The sequence below is a fragment of the Tenrec ecaudatus genome, chromosome 10 (assembly GCF_050624435.1).
Source record: "Tenrec ecaudatus isolate mTenEca1 chromosome 10, mTenEca1.hap1, whole genome shotgun sequence".
Taxonomy (NCBI): Eukaryota; Metazoa; Chordata; class Mammalia; order Afrosoricida; family Tenrecidae; genus Tenrec; species Tenrec ecaudatus.
Genome location: NC_134539.1, coordinates 50,778,856 through 50,795,414, shown reverse-complemented (window position 1 = coordinate 50,795,414; position 16,559 = coordinate 50,778,856). Strand labels below are relative to the sequence as shown.

General features: G+C 55.7%; 1 protein-coding gene across 4 annotated transcripts in view; it reads right to left on the bottom strand.

Annotated features, from left to right (window-relative positions):
• ZNF618 (zinc finger protein 618) overlaps positions 1 to 16,559 on the bottom strand; it is a 192,071-nt gene that overhangs the window by 43,349 nt on the left and 132,163 nt on the right. For all 4 annotated transcript variants that reach the window (XM_075560369.1, XM_075560367.1, XM_075560370.1 and 1 more), the window contains exons 4-8: positions 6,130 to 6,207; positions 5,569 to 5,607; positions 1,523 to 1,612; positions 665 to 700; positions 495 to 572 (exon numbers count right to left, since the gene is read on the bottom strand). In XM_075560369.1, coding sequence (XP_075416484.1) covers positions 495 to 572; positions 665 to 700; positions 1,523 to 1,612; positions 5,569 to 5,607; positions 6,130 to 6,207 — 321 coding nt within the window. The remainder of the gene's footprint in view (positions 1 to 494; positions 573 to 664; positions 701 to 1,522; positions 1,613 to 5,568; positions 5,608 to 6,129; positions 6,208 to 16,559) is intronic.

The window sequence follows — 16,559 nt, the reverse complement described above, 5'->3', positions numbered from 1 at the left end:
GGATGGCCCCCGGCACTGACAAAACCCTTTGGATGACAATGGCCAGCGTGATTTTCTGAGCACCTCCCATGTACCAGGCACTGCGCTAATAAGCGATTTACATCCATGATCTCATTTGATTCCCCAACAAACCTGTGGGGGAGAGTCCTCCTCACTCCACAGGTGAGGAGCCTGAGGCTCAGAGGGACTACTGCGCAGAGAGGGCAATACGCAAAGAAGTCATCGAGGCAGAGCGCAGCCCAGCCTGCCTGCCTGCCCTCATGGCCTGCCTCTGCCCCTGGGCTGCCGTGCGCTAGACTCCCCCTGGGCAGGTGAGCAAAGGAAGGGAGCAAAGGAGGCCAGCACCTCACCAACGCCTGCTACTGCTGCAGGGCAAGTGATACCTGCTGCTTCTTCCAGTGGGGAGGTGCAGTCCCACCTCCCCTCAGTCAGCCCACCACCCCTGCCCCTTGCTGCCCTCAGACCCCCCCCCTCCCCGAGACAGGCCCGCATACTTGGCCCTATTTTCTGGAATGGCTCCGGAGGTTCCTCCTTCACTTCGTCAGTGGCCACAACACCTTGGTCGAAGGGGTCTGCAGGAGAACACACAGCCCTTAGTACCTGGCAGCCCGGGGCCTTAGGAGCCCCACTGGGACAGGGAAGGGAGCGCCCGCCGCGGACTTACCTGCCCGATTCTCAGGGGCCCCTTCCACACTGAACACTGTGCCAGGGCGGGAGGCAGCAGCCACGGAAAGAAAGAAGCAAACAGGAGACCTGTTAGTCTTGCCCACAGCTGCCTCTGCCTGGGGAGCTCACCTCTGGGGACCAGGAGGGCCACCTGACCAGCTCCATGTGCAAGTCCCTCAAACTGGGGGCCACGGGTGAGTGTGTCCCAAATAGGATGAAGTCTGGAGGGAAGAGGCCACTGCAGGATTCCAATGATCAGTGGCACCAGGTGGTGGGGAGTGGTTGTCACCTCGTGGGAGGAGCTAGGGGTGTGGGGTTAGAGAGGCAACCTCGAAGATCCCTCTCTGGTGCAAGGAAGACCCTGTTCCTTGGAGTCTTCCAACTAAAAAGAGTCTTTCCTACAGTTCCTGCCATCATATTAAACTCTAGAATCTACGATACTACCATCCATTGTAAGAAATTGGTTTCATTTCACCACAGCACATCACTACTCGGTATGGAGTTGTTCAATAATTCCATCTGACCTACAAACATGGCCACTTCCCTTGGGGGACCCGACCTGGCAGTGCACACAAAACTGGATGGGAACGACCGTTCCACCTGCTCCAGAGTGCTGCCCAGCAAGGTCTCTTCCAATCCCGGTCTGCATTCTTAGAATCTTGAGATTCCCATCCTAAGATTCCCAGTCTACGGTCCCAGACTCCACCTGTGTTCGGCAAAGCGGATGGCCCACTCAGGCTCACATGGGTGGCTCCCCCTGTGGTTCCAGCTGGTGCCAGGGGGAGGGTGAGGGTGGGATGGGCTGGATAATGGCCCGAGGCAGGGCTGTGGCCTGGAGGCCAAGAGCCTGACTCACCATCCACTGCGTGCAGGTCTCGGTGCTCCTGGAAACAGCTGTAGTATTTGTACTTCTTCCCGCAGATGTCACACGTGTACCTGAAATTGTCTGCAAGGGATGGGGACACACACACACGTCACTTTGGCTCCCATCACTGCAGGCAGGACTGAGAAGCGTCTGAGCTGGATGGCTCTGTGGAGAACTGGTTGCCAGGCCACTGTGCCCCTTGGCACTGCCCAACTCTCCAGGAGCACACTGCTTCGTTCTCCCCACCCCCCCATGGGGGACACGCCTGGGAGACTTAATGGTCCAGCCTCCACTCCAGGCAGACCAGGCACCATGCCCTGTGAGGTGCAGGCTGAGGATGGGGTACAGGGAGACCTGGCCACACAGGAACACCAGACAGCCTAAAACGGAGCCTCAAACCGATCCCCAAAGGAGCCGAGCTCCTCACGGCCTTGTTCATTACTGGCCTGTCTTCCATGCACTGAAGTTAAATCAGAAGAAAATCCTTCCTGACAGCTACACTTTTCTGAGTGCTTCCCAGGCACGAGGCACCAGGCACTCCCACTCCTCGTCCCAGTTAGCGCTTGTAACAGAGGGGGGAGTCGGCATCGCCTTTTATAGAGAAAATAGAGGCTCCGAATCCCACAGCTAGTGGGAACCGTGGAAGGCAGCCTCAATGATCCTGGGGAGCATGGCTTCGGCGCCTGGGTCTTAACGGGGCTGCCGTTGACATTCCTCGCCCACCTTGTCTTTACCCAGCCTCTCTGACCAGCAGGCCTGCCACCTGCAAAGGACTCAAACCTTTGTTTCTGCTGCTGAGAACTACACACCAAGTCTCCTTGGAGTGGATGGGGGCCACACCCCTAGGCCCCAGGCAGGCCGGGAACCATTCATCACGAGACTAGATGCCAGGGATGGAGGGCAAAGTGATTGTTCTGTCCTGTCCGTGGAATCACCTTTTCAGAACACCAAGAATACCCTTTGACTCAGGAAATGCCAGGCTGGGTCCATTTGGGCAGGCAAGCTCCGGGGTCAGGAGGGCGCTCCACCCCCACTGCCCCCTTTCACGTGGGACTGGCCATGCTCTGTGCCTCAGTTGTCTCCCTGCGCAATGGGTTCACCAACAGCACGCACACCTCCCAGAGCTGTTCTCAGCGGCCCAGGAGCCACAAAGGGACAAAAGCCTATGACTTCACGTATAGGAATGACTCAGAACGGGAAGATGCACAGAGACCAAGGCTGATCAGTGGCTCCCAGAGGTGAAGGCGGGGCACTGAGTTAATTTTAGGTGATGGAAAGTGTCGGCACATAGACAATGGTGAAAGCCCAGCACAGCATGGTGGGTGGAATCAATGCCCTGGGATTGTACACTTACAAACGGTTCAGACAGAAGACCTAATTAAAAAAGGAAAAGATAAACAGACCACAGTGCCCAACAACACTAGCTAATGAACCTACTATTATGGCTTGCAAAGGAATCGAAGCAAGGGTAGTGACAGAACTGAACAGGGACTACTGGTCTGGGTTCTGGTTTTTGTTTCTTTGGCCAAGCGAGGCCCAAGGGAGCCTAACATTACACTTCTCTAAGTGTGATGGATCACTTCACAAGTAGGAGAAAGACGCCTGGGCTAACAGATGCAAGACACGATTCCTAGGCTCGCCTCTGATGACAAAGAAGCTGATCAGTTTCTTCCCTGGGACTCGGTGTGCTCATCTGAAAAATGGGTAGCTGGATGCAGTCTCCTCCACTGGCCCCATGGCCTGCTCCTGGGAGGAAGGCCAGTGCTGGCTTGGGTGAGGGTGTGAATGTGGCTGGAGGACAAATCACAAAGCCGAGGGGATAAAATGCCACAGGGAGACAGGGACAAGTGACAGGGGGACTGACAGTACCACAGACTGCAGAGCCCTGACCCAGCTTGTCTCCTGCACAACGGAAGCCAGAGATGGTGCTGAGAGGTCAGGGACCTGGAACAGGCGGCCAAGGAAGGACAAACAGGGATGGTCTTTAAATGTTTCTGTGCACAGGCAGAGCAAGGGATGGGTGCCTGGAGAGAAGGGTGCTATTGAGGGAAAAAGGTGCCCTGGGCCAGGGTGGGACAGATGGGGCTCTGGGAAGGGGAAGCTTTCCCCCCTTCTTCCTGCTGAGCGGCCTGCAGCCGGTAGCTGATGAATCAGCCTCATCGTCTACCCTGCCTTATAAAGGCATCATCTCAGACCTGGTATAAAAGTCGCACAGGGAGTGGGGGGACACGGGTTTTAGGAAAACAGCATTAAGACTTGGCCCAGTGAAGCCCCTTCGGTAGCTCCAGGCACTACCTCAAACTTCTTTAACTATTGATGTTGTTTGGTTTTTTTTGCTTTCCTTTTGGGGAGGGGCTGGGGGCTGGGATAATGTATAATGCTTCTGTTTTTTAAAGCATGTTCTGGCTGTTTAATAAATAGATAAGATGGGGCAGGCAAGCTAGATCCTGTGAGCCCAATCCTGCCAACTGTCTGCTTGGTGACTGGTATGCTCGGGTGTTGTCTCTGGCTGCCAGAGCTGTCTGGGCCACAAAATCTCAAAAACGTGCTCTCTGGTCCTTCATGGGAGTGTGGGGACCAGTGTGCGCAGACAGGACACACGCTGTCTGAATACACCAGAACTCACTGCCATCCAACCGATTCCCACTCAGTGCAGCCCTGCAGCGTGCTGGCGAACTGCCTCTGCGCGGTTCTGAGGACGGTCACTCTTTATAAGAGTAGAAAGTTTCCCCTCTTCTAAGGAGCAGCCAGTGGTATAGTGGTTAAGTGTTAGGCTGTTAACCGCAAGGTCAGCAGTTCAAAACCACCAGCTGCTCCTCGGGAGAAAGATGGGCCTCTCTCCTCCCATAATGAGTTAGGTCTCTGGAAACCCCCGAGGGGCAGTTCTACCCTGTCCTATAGAATCTCTCGGTTGGCATCCATCCGATGGCAGTGAGTTCTAATCACAGAGCACCTTGAGTTTTCCCAAAGAGAACAACGTGCCTACATAACCAGCGCCCAGCTCAAGACAGAGGCCAGCTCCCAAGTAAGCCCCTGGGACCCTTCCCGAAGATCACCCATTATCTGAGTAAGAACAGCAGCTGCTCGCTTCTGTTGCTTTTGATCCTTGAAACCCAAATCAAACCAACGGCCATCAAGCCCGCTTTGGCTCACGGCCACACCGCGCCCTTAGAATGGACTTGTGCACCCTGGAGTTTCTGGCCATCTTTCTTTCTCTTTTTAAAACTCTGCTTTGTCTTCCTTACTGAGAACGTTCCCAGCAGAACACACAGCCATTCAACCAACAGCTTCGATGGGGCTGAACAAGGCCTGTTCTTTCCTCGGGAGGTGGCTCGCCGGACCTTTCTTCCACGGCGTCTCTGAATGACCTCAAACCTCCAGCCTGGGGATGAGCAGCCCGGTAGGCTAACCGTGTGCACCACGAGGGCTCTGTGCGTTTGTTGGGGACGTGGCTGGGCTCTCCTGAAGTGCCTGCCTTCTCTCATTCAGTGTTTTTGAGACTCCACCATGCTCTATGCCAGGCGCCCTCAAACCACGGCCCGCGGACCACATGCGGCCTGCCGAGGACATTTATCTGGCCTGCCGGGTGTTTTTACCCTGTTTTGTTTTTTTACTTAAAAATAAGATGTGCAGTATGCATAGGAATTTATTCATAGTTTTGTTAAAACTATAGTCCGGCCCTCCAACAAGTCTGAGGGGCAGTGAACTGGCCCCCTGTTTAAAAAGTTTGAGGACCCCTGCTCTATGCAGCAGTTAACTGCTCACTCTCATCACTGGGCAGCAGTCCTTCGTGTGACGAGGTCATAACATATGCTGGGGGCTTCTGGGGGGCTCTCGGTTTGGGGCAGCTCTTTGTTACGACAGCTCTTGGCTGTGTCTTTTGGTGGTATGAGAACACATCTCTGTTGGGCAGGAGTGGAACTCTGGGTCCCAAACCCCGTTTTGTTGCTGACGGGAGGTGCCGAGGGTTTGGCAGGGTCCCCCAGAATGGTTCTGCCCCACCCCCACCCCCCCACTGCCGGAGGGGAAATACTCACTGCCTTGGGAGGCTCCCTCCCCGGAGGTGGCTTCGGTGTCTGGAAGAGAGAGAGGAGAGGTAAGGAGACTGGCCCTGTGCTGAGGTGCTGGGCGGGCAGCAGCAGCGAGGGCCATTCTGCCCGGAAGGCTCTGCAGAGGGCCTGGGCACAAAGCCTCGGGCACTGCTGGCCAGTGAGCCAGACCCTTTGCTCCTGTCCTGCCTGTGCCGGTTCCTTTCCCTCAAACAGGGGACGGCAGGCCCAGCCCCCCCCCCCCCCCCCGACAGGGGTTATAAGGAGGACACAGATATGTCCCTCAGGAAGACTGGGAGAGCCAGTGTGACTTTCCCAGGAAGGCACACTGGGAGCGTGCCAGAGCAAGGCCTGGCAGCTCATCTGCAGGCAGGCAGGTAGCTCCTGCCTTGAGCTCCCTCCAGCTGAAGGTGCACCACACCACAGGAGGGCGGGGTGCAGGGCAGGCGCTCCATGGAGCTCTGGGGCCACCCATGTGGGCCCTGACGTGGAAGCAGGCAGAGCTGGGGAGGTGGGAGCCCTGATGCCACCCCTGGGTGCCCCTCTCACCTCGGTGTGCCCGGACGTGGGTCTGGAAGCAGTTGTAATACTTGTATTTCTTGCCGCAGATTCCACACTCATAGGACCCTGGAGAGCAGGACGGGGAAGCACTGGTCAGCCAGCACCCAGTGTCTGCAGCCTGGGGCCCCAGGACCCACAGCTGACTCCTCAGAGCATCGCCGATGGCACGGCATGGCACGGCCCAGCCCAGGGGCCATTCCTATCGGGTCCCACCCCCAGCACCAAGGAGGCAGTGTGGCATAATGGTGGCACCACTGAACTGGAAGTGAGGCAACCCGGGGCTGATTCCCTAGCAAGCGAGCTTTTAATTCTGCAAGGCCTCTCAGGCAGATCACCGCCCTCAGCCCTCTTTCCAAGTCAGTAGGACAGAAGGCCAGGTAAGCCTCCTGCTGGTTAAACCCACAGAGGACAGGCGAGTGCGGGTACCATGTGTCGCATCCACACTGAGAAACGCGTACTCAAAGATGAGAGGCGCCCATCTAGCCTTTCCCTTGCCAGAAGGTCCCGGGTACAGACTCTGACCCTGGGTCCCAGCGACTTACCCGCTGAATGGCTTTGGTAATTTTCTTAGACACACTAAGCCTGAGTGTGACTTGCACACTGCTCATCTGTAAAACGGGCCCTCGCAGGAGACCCTTGGCACGGGGAAGGCATTCCCTAGGCTGGGTCCAACACTATTACAGATACGCCCCGCTAGGAGAGGACCCCCAGCCAGAGACTGCTCCTGGTGACGGTGGTGAAAGCGCCCGGCTCCTGCGCGCCCGCTTTCCCCTGGGGAGCGACAGACAGGCTGAAAGGGTTGAGATCTGTTTCCCAGGAGCATTTCAGGGAGTAGAGGACATGGCAAAGGCAGGAAGGCAGAGCCTACTACAGCTCACCACCACCTACAAGAGCCACCTGGGCCCAGGCCCCACCTTCCTGTTCAGGGCAGAAAGGCCCAGGAGAGCTGGCGGCCAGAACAGAGCCATGGCCTTGTGGGCTAGGGCGCTTGCGAACGTGCGATTTCCAAAAGGCTCCCAGAAGGGTCTGACTGCCGCAGCCAGGTCTGGGAAACCCAGGTTTGGAGCGGGAGACAGCGACGGGCGTCTCAGCTGGTGCCCTGATCGCACTGCACCTTCGTTTTGTCCCTGGACAAACGCAGACGAGACCAAGTAGGTGGACTGACATGAAGACGGTGTTCCTTATGGGCAGTGCTTCTAGCGCAGCGTCAGGCACACGGGGGGTGGTGATCATGAATTCCTGTCCCCACTGGTCTGCCCTGGATGCAAAAATCGCTGTCACCCAATCGATTCTGACTCACGGTGACCTGACAGGAGCGAGCAGAAGCGCCGCTGTGGGTTTGAGACTGTCACTATGTAAGTTTTCACTTTCTCCCGAAGAGCAGCTCGTGTTTCACATGCCTGACCTCATGGCTACCAGGCCAGCCCACAATCCGCTCTGCCACCAAACCTTGGCGGGACCGGCTTACTATACGCTACATGCAGCCGAGGGAAGAGCACCGTCCCGGGGACTCTGAAATGCTAGCTCAGCTCTGCTAGTCCCTAGCTGTTTGGTTTCAAGAGCGTCCCTCTGTTGGTCTGAGCCTCAGTTTCTTCAGCTGTTACACAGGAATAGGAATCCCTCAGGATTAATGAGGTTCAGCACCCCCAGGAGGAATTCCAGGGAAGGCTGCTCTCCCACCACAATCATGGAATTCAGTAACTTGCTATCTAGCCGTTTGCCCATGTGTGGCCTTCGTCATCCAGGGACAACTATAAACACGTGGCTGGATATGTCTCGATCTCCCGTGGGGATCCCACATCTTCACAAGGCCGTGCTGCTGTGTTCATCTGTCACCGCATCATCAGGACCCGACTCTCTTCCTGCTGCCTCCACCCACTCTGCTAACCCCTCAACCAGCTAAGAATGCACCGAGCATCTTCTGCGTGCCAGGCCACCAAGCTTCAGCAAGGAGCAAGACGTGCCTGCTGCCTCTATCCTGAGAGAGCCGACACACCACGTAGACACGATGCAGGTGACAGCGCTAGCACAGGGGAGGCAGAAGGGATGGGAAGAGGCCCTCTCGGTGAAGTCCCAGAGGTGAGAGGCTGCACGGAGCGGAGATGCCGGGGCAGCCCAGTCAGAATCCCAGGAAGGACGGAGGCCTATGGGGATCACGGCCCTGTCCACCTTGGACTCATTGCAAGTTGGGGTCTCCAGCGGCCTCGCTGTGCCTCTCTGCCTGCACAATGCCCATGTTCCAGTGGAACAGCTGTTGGTGGATGGGTACCGCCGACAGGCTGTGATGGGTGTCCTGCGGCTCAACCACCCAGTCCCCGCTAATGAAGCCAAGCTGCGGTCACCCCCACTGGCATTAAGGATTCTCCTGCTCACGTTGAGACTGAGGGCATCACTCAAAGTGCCCCCGGCTCCCTCTGCCCTGACAAGGTTTTGTCACAGGGCATGATGGCTCTACCCTGCAGCAGAGAATAAGGTAGGACGGGGTTCCCTGCTTGACACACCGAGTCTCGGGGAGCAAGTACTGCATGCTTCCAGGATGAACATCAAGGTCCTAACTCACTCTTCCTTACTCTAAGGCCCTGGGCTCAGGCTCCTTATCTGCAGGAGGGAGGTGGAAGGCAGGGCATGAGGCCAGGACAGTTGTAAGCCAGGCTGGAAGGCCTCGGCACGCAGCCGTGTGTGCACACAGGGTTCAAATCCCAGCTCACCACATCCCTGCCAGGGAAGGGGGGCCCGGGCAAGCCACAGACCCACGAGCACGTCAGGTCTCTTCTCTGCAGAGCAGCGCACTACGGTGCCCTCCCTGGGAGCAGGGAGTGGGGCTGGGGTTGGAGTGGCGGCGAGGAGTGAAGATACCACGTCGGTGAATGAGCACAGGGCCTGGTCCCCAGCAGGCACCTGGGAAACAGCAACTGCGTTTGCTGCCAGCACTTGCCAAGTGTGCTCTCTGGAGCCCACCTCCCCTAGTGCACCCTGGGAAAAGAGAATCATGGTCAACTGAGTGTCCGGACATCTCGCAGCACGGCCTTGTCCCAGGGAGGCACAGTGGGTGTGAGCGCCACCGGCATTGGGCTTTTACCTGCAAGGTCTGCGGTTCAGCTCCACCGGCTGCTCTGTGGGAGAAAGGTGCAATGGTCTGCACCCACACAGATTCACCCAAAGAGGAAGTTCACTCTATCCTACAGGGCCACGATGAACGAGAGCCAGCTGGGCGGCAGTGGGTGCTGTGGGGGTGTCAGCCATTTCCCATAAGCACCTGGCACCCTCCCTCCCTGAGAGCCAAGCTGACCAGGTAAGGACAGGTGGGCTTAGTTCCTAAGGCCATGGAAGGAGGGGCGGGAAGGTGTGCAGGGCGGCGCCAGCCTCTTGAGGACAAGGCATGCATGGTCTGCCCCAGCTGCCTCTGGCTGAGGAGCCCTGGTGGCGCAGCAGTCGAGTGCTCAGCTCCAACAGAAAGACTGGCAGTCTGAACCTGCCCAGCAACTCCACGGGAGAGAATCCGGGGGATTTGCTCTCATCAAGAGAACTCCCTAGATCAGCCAGCGTTTCTCAACCTGGGGTCATGACCCCTTTGGGGGGGGGTTTGAACGATCCTTTCACAAGGGCTACCCGATGCAAAACAGTAGCAAAATGACAGTAATGAAGTAACAACCAAAATAGCTTTATGGTTGGGGGATCCCCACAACATGAGGAACTGGATGAGAGGGTTGCAGCACAGGGAAGGTTGAGACCCACTGCCCTAGATGGACATATACCTCCACTCCCTCCCCCGAGGGGGTCAAACAACAGACACATGGGCGATGGTAGACAGCGGACAGTGTAAAATATGAAAATAAAAATGAGTTATAAATTATCAAGGGTTCACGAGGGCAGGAGCATGGAGGACAGAGGGGGCGGGGGGAAAGAAGAGCTGATACCAAGGGCTCAAGTAGCAAAACAATGTTTTGGAAACGATGATGGCAACCAATGTACAAGTGTGCTTGATACAACTAACTGATGTGTAGATTGTTATAAAAGCTGTAAAAGCCCCTAATAAAGTGATTAAACAAAATAAACCATTAAAAAAAGACAGCACCCTGGAGAGCCCCATGAGGCAGTTCTCTGTCCCCCGAGGTCCCTGAGAGGGGGACAGTACCACAGCTGCAGGTAAGCCCGACACCTCTCAGAAGACACAAACTGTAACGTGCACTGAACAGAATACAACAGGCTCGGGGGGTGGGGGGTGTGAGAGATGAGACCCAAAGATGAGGCAGAGCGAGGTGGCTCTCCACTGGACCGTGGCGACTCAGCAGAGGGGGGCCGGGCTGGTACGGGGACCCAGGATGTAGACACATGGGCGTTCAAAGGCTCTGTGAGGCCATAGGGGCAGGGCTGTCAGGCAGGCACAGTCCCCTGGAGACAGTGCTCAGAGCACCCATGGTCAGGGCCTGAAGCTATTCTCGAAGTCCAGGTGCTGAGAGCAAGCCTGGGGGGCGTGGGGAGACTGGTCCCTCAGCCAGGCCCTCCTCTGCCCTCCTCCGTCCCCTGCCTGGCAGGCTGGCCCTCTACATCACCCAGCACTCACCTGCCTGCCCCGACTGGGAGTGACTCCTCGGTGTGCCCGACAAAGACTTGGAGTACTGGTGTGAACCAAGGAAGTGAGTGCGTCTAGAACAACTCCTTAAGTGAACCGGGTGAGTTCCAATTCTCTGCTTTCAACTGAATTGGAGAAAGATCTAATGGAGTTGTCAGCGGAGAGACCATTAAACGTAATGTCTGATGATAAACCCTTCTGTGATTCTTGGCATCCGACTTGGAAAGAGCTCAAGAAATTGAGTGACACCGCTAACTCCCGGCATCCCTGCTCCTTATTAAGTGATCAAGGGTTTCACGGCTACACCTGGGAAAAAGCGCAAAGCTGGATGAATGAGGAGCACGGAGCCGGCCGCCCCCTACTCCGGTCAACCCCATGTGTGTCTGAGGACAACGGCATCTCACGTGGCATTTAACACTCCTTCTCCAGAAGTGCCTGGATCGTCAGGCCTCTCTCCAGGCATCCCTGGGAGAACTCAAGCCATTCAACCGCAGTGAAGCATCAACCACGTGTCCCGGGGAGGACTCCCCATTTCAGCAACGACGGGCACCCAACTCTAGGACTGCCCCTTACAGAGGGTTTCCAAAGCAGACTGCCCCATCTTCCTCCTGCTGGGCAGCTAGCGGGCTCAAATCGTCCACCTTTCAAGGTTGGCAATCAGACCTTAACCACGGTGCCACCAAGAATCCCTTCTCTCAGACACCAAAGCCACCCCCACCGGCCACCATCAGGTGATACCGACACGCCTTTGGTGCCGTTCGCTGCCACTCAGCGTGCCCTTACGTACAAGAGACTGGAGCAGGGGGCCCCGCCCGTACCACTCTGGAAATGGTTCTTCTGCTCCAACCCACTGTTGCAGCCCCTGTGCCCATGCACCTGGCCGAGGGCCCTCCTCTTTGGCAATGCCCCTCTGTGTCACACCAAGCACGATGTCCTCCTCCGGGGACTAGGCGCTCCTGACAACATGTCCAAAGTCGGTGAGATGAACTCTCGCCAGGCCTGCCCCTAAGCAAAGCATCCTGGCTGTCTTTTCGCCAAGGCAGAGCGGTTTGTTCTCCCGGCAGTCCATGGAGCCTTCCAGAGTCTTTGCTAGCACCGCAACTGCAGCCATCGAGAGCAGCGGTTCTCAACCTGGGGGCCGAACGACCCTTTCACAGAGGTCACCTGATTCATCACAGTAGCAAAATGAGTGATGAAGTAGCAACAAAAATAATTTTGTGGTTGGGGCGTCACCACAACATGAGGAACTGTATGAGAGGGTTGCGGCATGAGGAAGGTTGAGAACCACTGCTCTATAGGGTTTCTGAGACTATACCCCTTATGAGAACAGCCTCATCTCTCTCAAAGCAGCTGGTAGGTTTGAACTGCCAACCTTATGGTTAGTAACCCGGCACCCAAGCCACCATGCCAACAGGGCTCCTTATTTTAGCAATGAGATTTTAACTCATAGATGCATGAACCAGAGGTAAAGTCTCATCCATTGCTAAAGAGGAATATTTCCAAATTGTCGTTTTATTGTTGCCTTTAACCTACACTTGTTCTAGCAGGGAGTCCTTGTGTGTGTTTATTGGGCGGGGGGAATACAGTGTTTACACGTTGGGCTGTGACCCACACGGTCAACAGTTCAAAACCACCAGCTGCTCAGCAGCAGAGAGATGAGGGGTTTTATTCTGGTAGAGGGTTACAGGCTTGGAAACCCGCAGGGGCAGTTCTACTCAGTCATATGGGGTCACTATGAATTGTCAACTTGATGGCAGTAATTTACATTTGTTCTGATAAATTGTGTATGACTATTAACCGGGGGGGGGGGGCTTGAAATGTAGAGCTTTATACATCCCAGTAAGTGGCTTTACACTTCCAGTTCATGTCTACCTTGTTATAGTACACCAGTGTGACTGAGTGATCAAGCAATAAAGGACTGACTTTCAAGCACACAACAAACACTGCTTCAGGGTACAATCCTGTGAGGGGAAGTGAACCGGAATTCAATAAGAAGCATGGAAAATATAATCTCTCCGTTAAAGATGAGCTAAAAAACAAACAAACTCCCAACCTCCATGTCTGTGGTTCTATTTGGCAATGGGTCATCTTTGTTAAATTAGTGAGGCTGGATTCGTGTAGGGTCTCTCTCCAATCACTCTCTTCTGGGATATAACAGAGGTTAAGCAATTGAGTCAAGGTGAGACTCCGAGACACACTTCGACAAATAGGCAGATGCCAGAAGCTGAAGAGGCAAGGGCCTTCCCTGGAGGTGTCAGCAGGTGCGCGGCATTCAGAAACACACTGAGAAAACAAGACTCGGCTTGTTAAAAGCCCCAAAATTAACACGATGAGCTTTTTAACACAGTTTTTAACTGGATGAAGGTGGTCATTCAATTGCAATGGGGCCTGGATCCCATTGGTTACATTTAAAAGAATGCTTCACAGTTTATTCACGCACCACCTAGAGACCCTTGCACGCACACACTGGGGTGCACTCGGCGACGAGGCAAACTCTGGATGGAAATCTGTAAGTGTCAACTCAAAGATGAAGAAACGGCCCGTCAACATTTCAGGAGGCATTGGGCACAATGAATTGGAAGCCGCTGGCCTCTTGGGCGCGTGTGTTTCCAGAAGACTCCCCCATGCGTCACCATCCCAAGGCTTCCGCTGGCACCACTACCACCTACTATGCATCCTTTGCCCTCCTTTGGAAACCCTTCCACAGCCATCACCTGACTCTGCCCCCACAAGGAATAGAGTCTATGACACCCTCTGGCCGTTCAAGACTCAAGGGTTTGACCTGGGTCTCTGACTGCGCTGGGGTCCACATCCCACCTCTGCCCACCAGCGGAAGAGCCTGCAGCAGAGCTGGGGTGTGCCTAGGAGGGAAGCCAGACCACCTCTCCCAGCGGCTGCAGCAAAGAGCTTCGTGTTGGTTTTGGCAAGCCCAGGCGAAGAGCCCTGCCAACAACCTATTGAAACAGGAAGCGAACTACCAGCTGGCACACTGAAGCAGGAGCTGGCACCCTCACCGCCCTGCTCGGTCACAGGCCGAGGCCCACGTGGCTGCGTCTGAATGGTTCTGTCATGCTCCTCGGTTGCTCCCTCCTTAGCCCTGGCTGAGCCTCTGCCTCCTTGGATCCTCATTGAGTCCCTCCTTCCCATCCCCTGGCAGCCCTGCGCATGGGAAGAAATCTGCACGGCCCTCCTGGCAGGGCTCCCTGCCTGGGAGCCTCGGCAGAGCCCAGTCTCCCATCTGATCCCGGACCCTGCCTCCCTGCCCTGCACAGCGGTCTTCTCCCGTCACCTAGTTCCAGGGTGGGGAATAAAGGCTGTTCGCAAACAGTGCCCATGATTACAAAGCCCCGTCTTTGGACTTGCTTGAAATGACCGCCTGGTGACTTCCTCGCACTGGGTGGGCCCATTTGAAAGGTGTCTGCCCCATCTTTCCCCTCAAAATGCTGTACTCTGTGAAGATTTTGTTTTGCCCCCACTTCTGTCCCGTCTCATCCTCCCCAGGAGAGGCCCCAGGGCATCCACAGGGCTCCTTCCCCGCACAGAGAGAAGAGTTATTGGAACCACACCTTGTTGGTCCTCAGGCCTCTGGCTCCTGTACCACCAGGAGGAACCCGGAACCACTCACTTGGGGCTCCTGTCTCTGGATTCAGGCCACCGAGCATTCTGTCCCCAAGATGAGGTCCAGACAGCTCTGTCTTATGGACCAGGAAACCGGGGTCTGTGGGGTGGGTGCCCTAAGTGTCGGGAACTCGCCTTACTTTCTCCATCTAGGCCTTCAGAGTCCCTCATTCTAGATGGCAGGCAGGGACCTCCTGGTGCACTGTGGTGGGCGGGACTCTGAGGCTCCTTTGTTGGAAAAGCGCGCAGTGATCAATTAGTGATGCCTGCCACGAGCACACGGCCTGACCACCAGTTGAAAAGGTTAGTCATTAGAACACGCCCAAGTGGACAAGGGGCCCTGGTGGTGTGCTGGGTTGCAATCCTGAGGGTCAGCAGTTTGAAACCACCAACCTCTTCAAGAGAGAAAGATAAAACTTTCAACTCTGGTGAAGTTACAGTCTTGGGAACCCACAGGGACAGTTCTACATAGGGTTCACCATGAGTCGGCATCAACTCAATTGCAGTGAGTTTGGTTTGCTCTGGTCTTTGGAAGGCGACAGACCCATCTGCTTTGAAAAGGTCATTAGCTTCGAAAACCATATGGACTAGCTCTCCCCTCCACACAGGAGGCAGGGTCAACGCGACAGCAATGGACGACCAAAGCAGTGACGTGGGGCTGGGAGCAGCGATGGCAGAGCCCGGGGTTAGCTGTTCGCCCAAGCCCCCGTGAGGTCCCGCCACCCACTCACAGAGCCAAGTTCAGTGTGCGAGTCTGGTGGGCATGTACAGCTGCTGGCTCAGTTCCTCACACTTCTGCCAACACAGCTGTCCGGTTGAGTGTGGCCTCTGTCTGCTCTTCCTGCGCTAACAGGTAGCTCAGGGTCTCCAGCGGCAGTGAGGACTGCAGTGAGCGAGACCCTTCTCAGTACGAGGAGTCGCTGGGCTGGAAGCTTGGCAGCCAGCCCCTGATGCCTCTCCCAATCTCTCTGCCTAGAAGCTGCCAGATGCCACTGTGTGCCCAGGACCTGGACCCCGCCACGGAAGCGCTTCCGATAATGTTTGTGTCACTGGGAACACTGTTTGTCTGATAGCTGTTAAAGGGCCTGGCAGGGCTGGGCTTGGGGGTGAAGGGCTGGAGCGCAGGGAAAAGGCATGCGGGGACCTCCTGATGGCACTGTGCTGGGTGACTGCATGGGGATGCTATGCTAGTCAGCAGCAGAGCCCGAGTCTGAAGCCCGAGCACCGTGTGAGCGAAGCACTTAGGAGAGGCCCTCGGCTCAGCAGAAACTCTCGCTTCTCTGCCAAGTGCTTCGGGACTCCGTTTGCTCCCCAGTGCCAGTCAGCAGGGCACAGGAGGGGCTTTGGCATGAGCCCGCTGAAAGGACTGGCTCTAACCAGCATGCCTCCCCACCCCACCAGAGCCTAGGGAGCACACCCCTCTCAGGCTTACCTTGGGAAGTGGATGGGCAGCAGGTGCTGGGAATTGAAGCAGGGCCTCTACTCGGTGGTTTCCACAAACCTGAGGCCCTTCAGGAGACAGACCTGGCAATCCCTGTGGAGTAGTGCCCCCCCCACACACACACAGGGGGCCGCCAAGGAGAGCACCCACTCGCTCTGCAACCCTGGGCAACTTCGCCCTTCTATAGGCCTGTTTTCTCCAGGGCAGACATCAGCAATCAACCACACCACCCTTTAGAATCTCCAACATATCCTAACAGCAGGTGACAACTGCTTACACCTGGCCCACAAGGGAAATCAATCTACTTGGCCTTCTTGAGATTAAAGTCAAGACCAGAAGCACTGCCTTCAAGTTGATTCTGATGCTTGTGACCCTATAAGACAGAGCTGAACTGCCCCCAAAGGTTCCCAAGGATGGCATCTTTATGGAAGATGGCAGAAAGATCACATCTCCTTCCTGTGGAGCGAATGGTGGGTTAGAGCCACGGATCTTTCTGCCAGCGGCCAAGCACTTAACTACTGTGCCACCAGCGTTCCGATCTCTTTTTTTTAAGTTATTTTATTGGGGCTCGTACAACTCATCACAATCCATACATACATCAATTGTGTCAAGCACATCTGTTCATTCATTGCCCTCATCGTTTTCAAAGCATTCACTCTCCACTTAAGGCCTTTGCATCAGGTCCTCTTTTTTCCTCCCCTCCTTCCCGGCTCCCCCATCCCTCATGAGCCCTTGATAATTTATAAATTATTATTTTGTCAAATCTTTTCCCTGTCCAATGTCTCC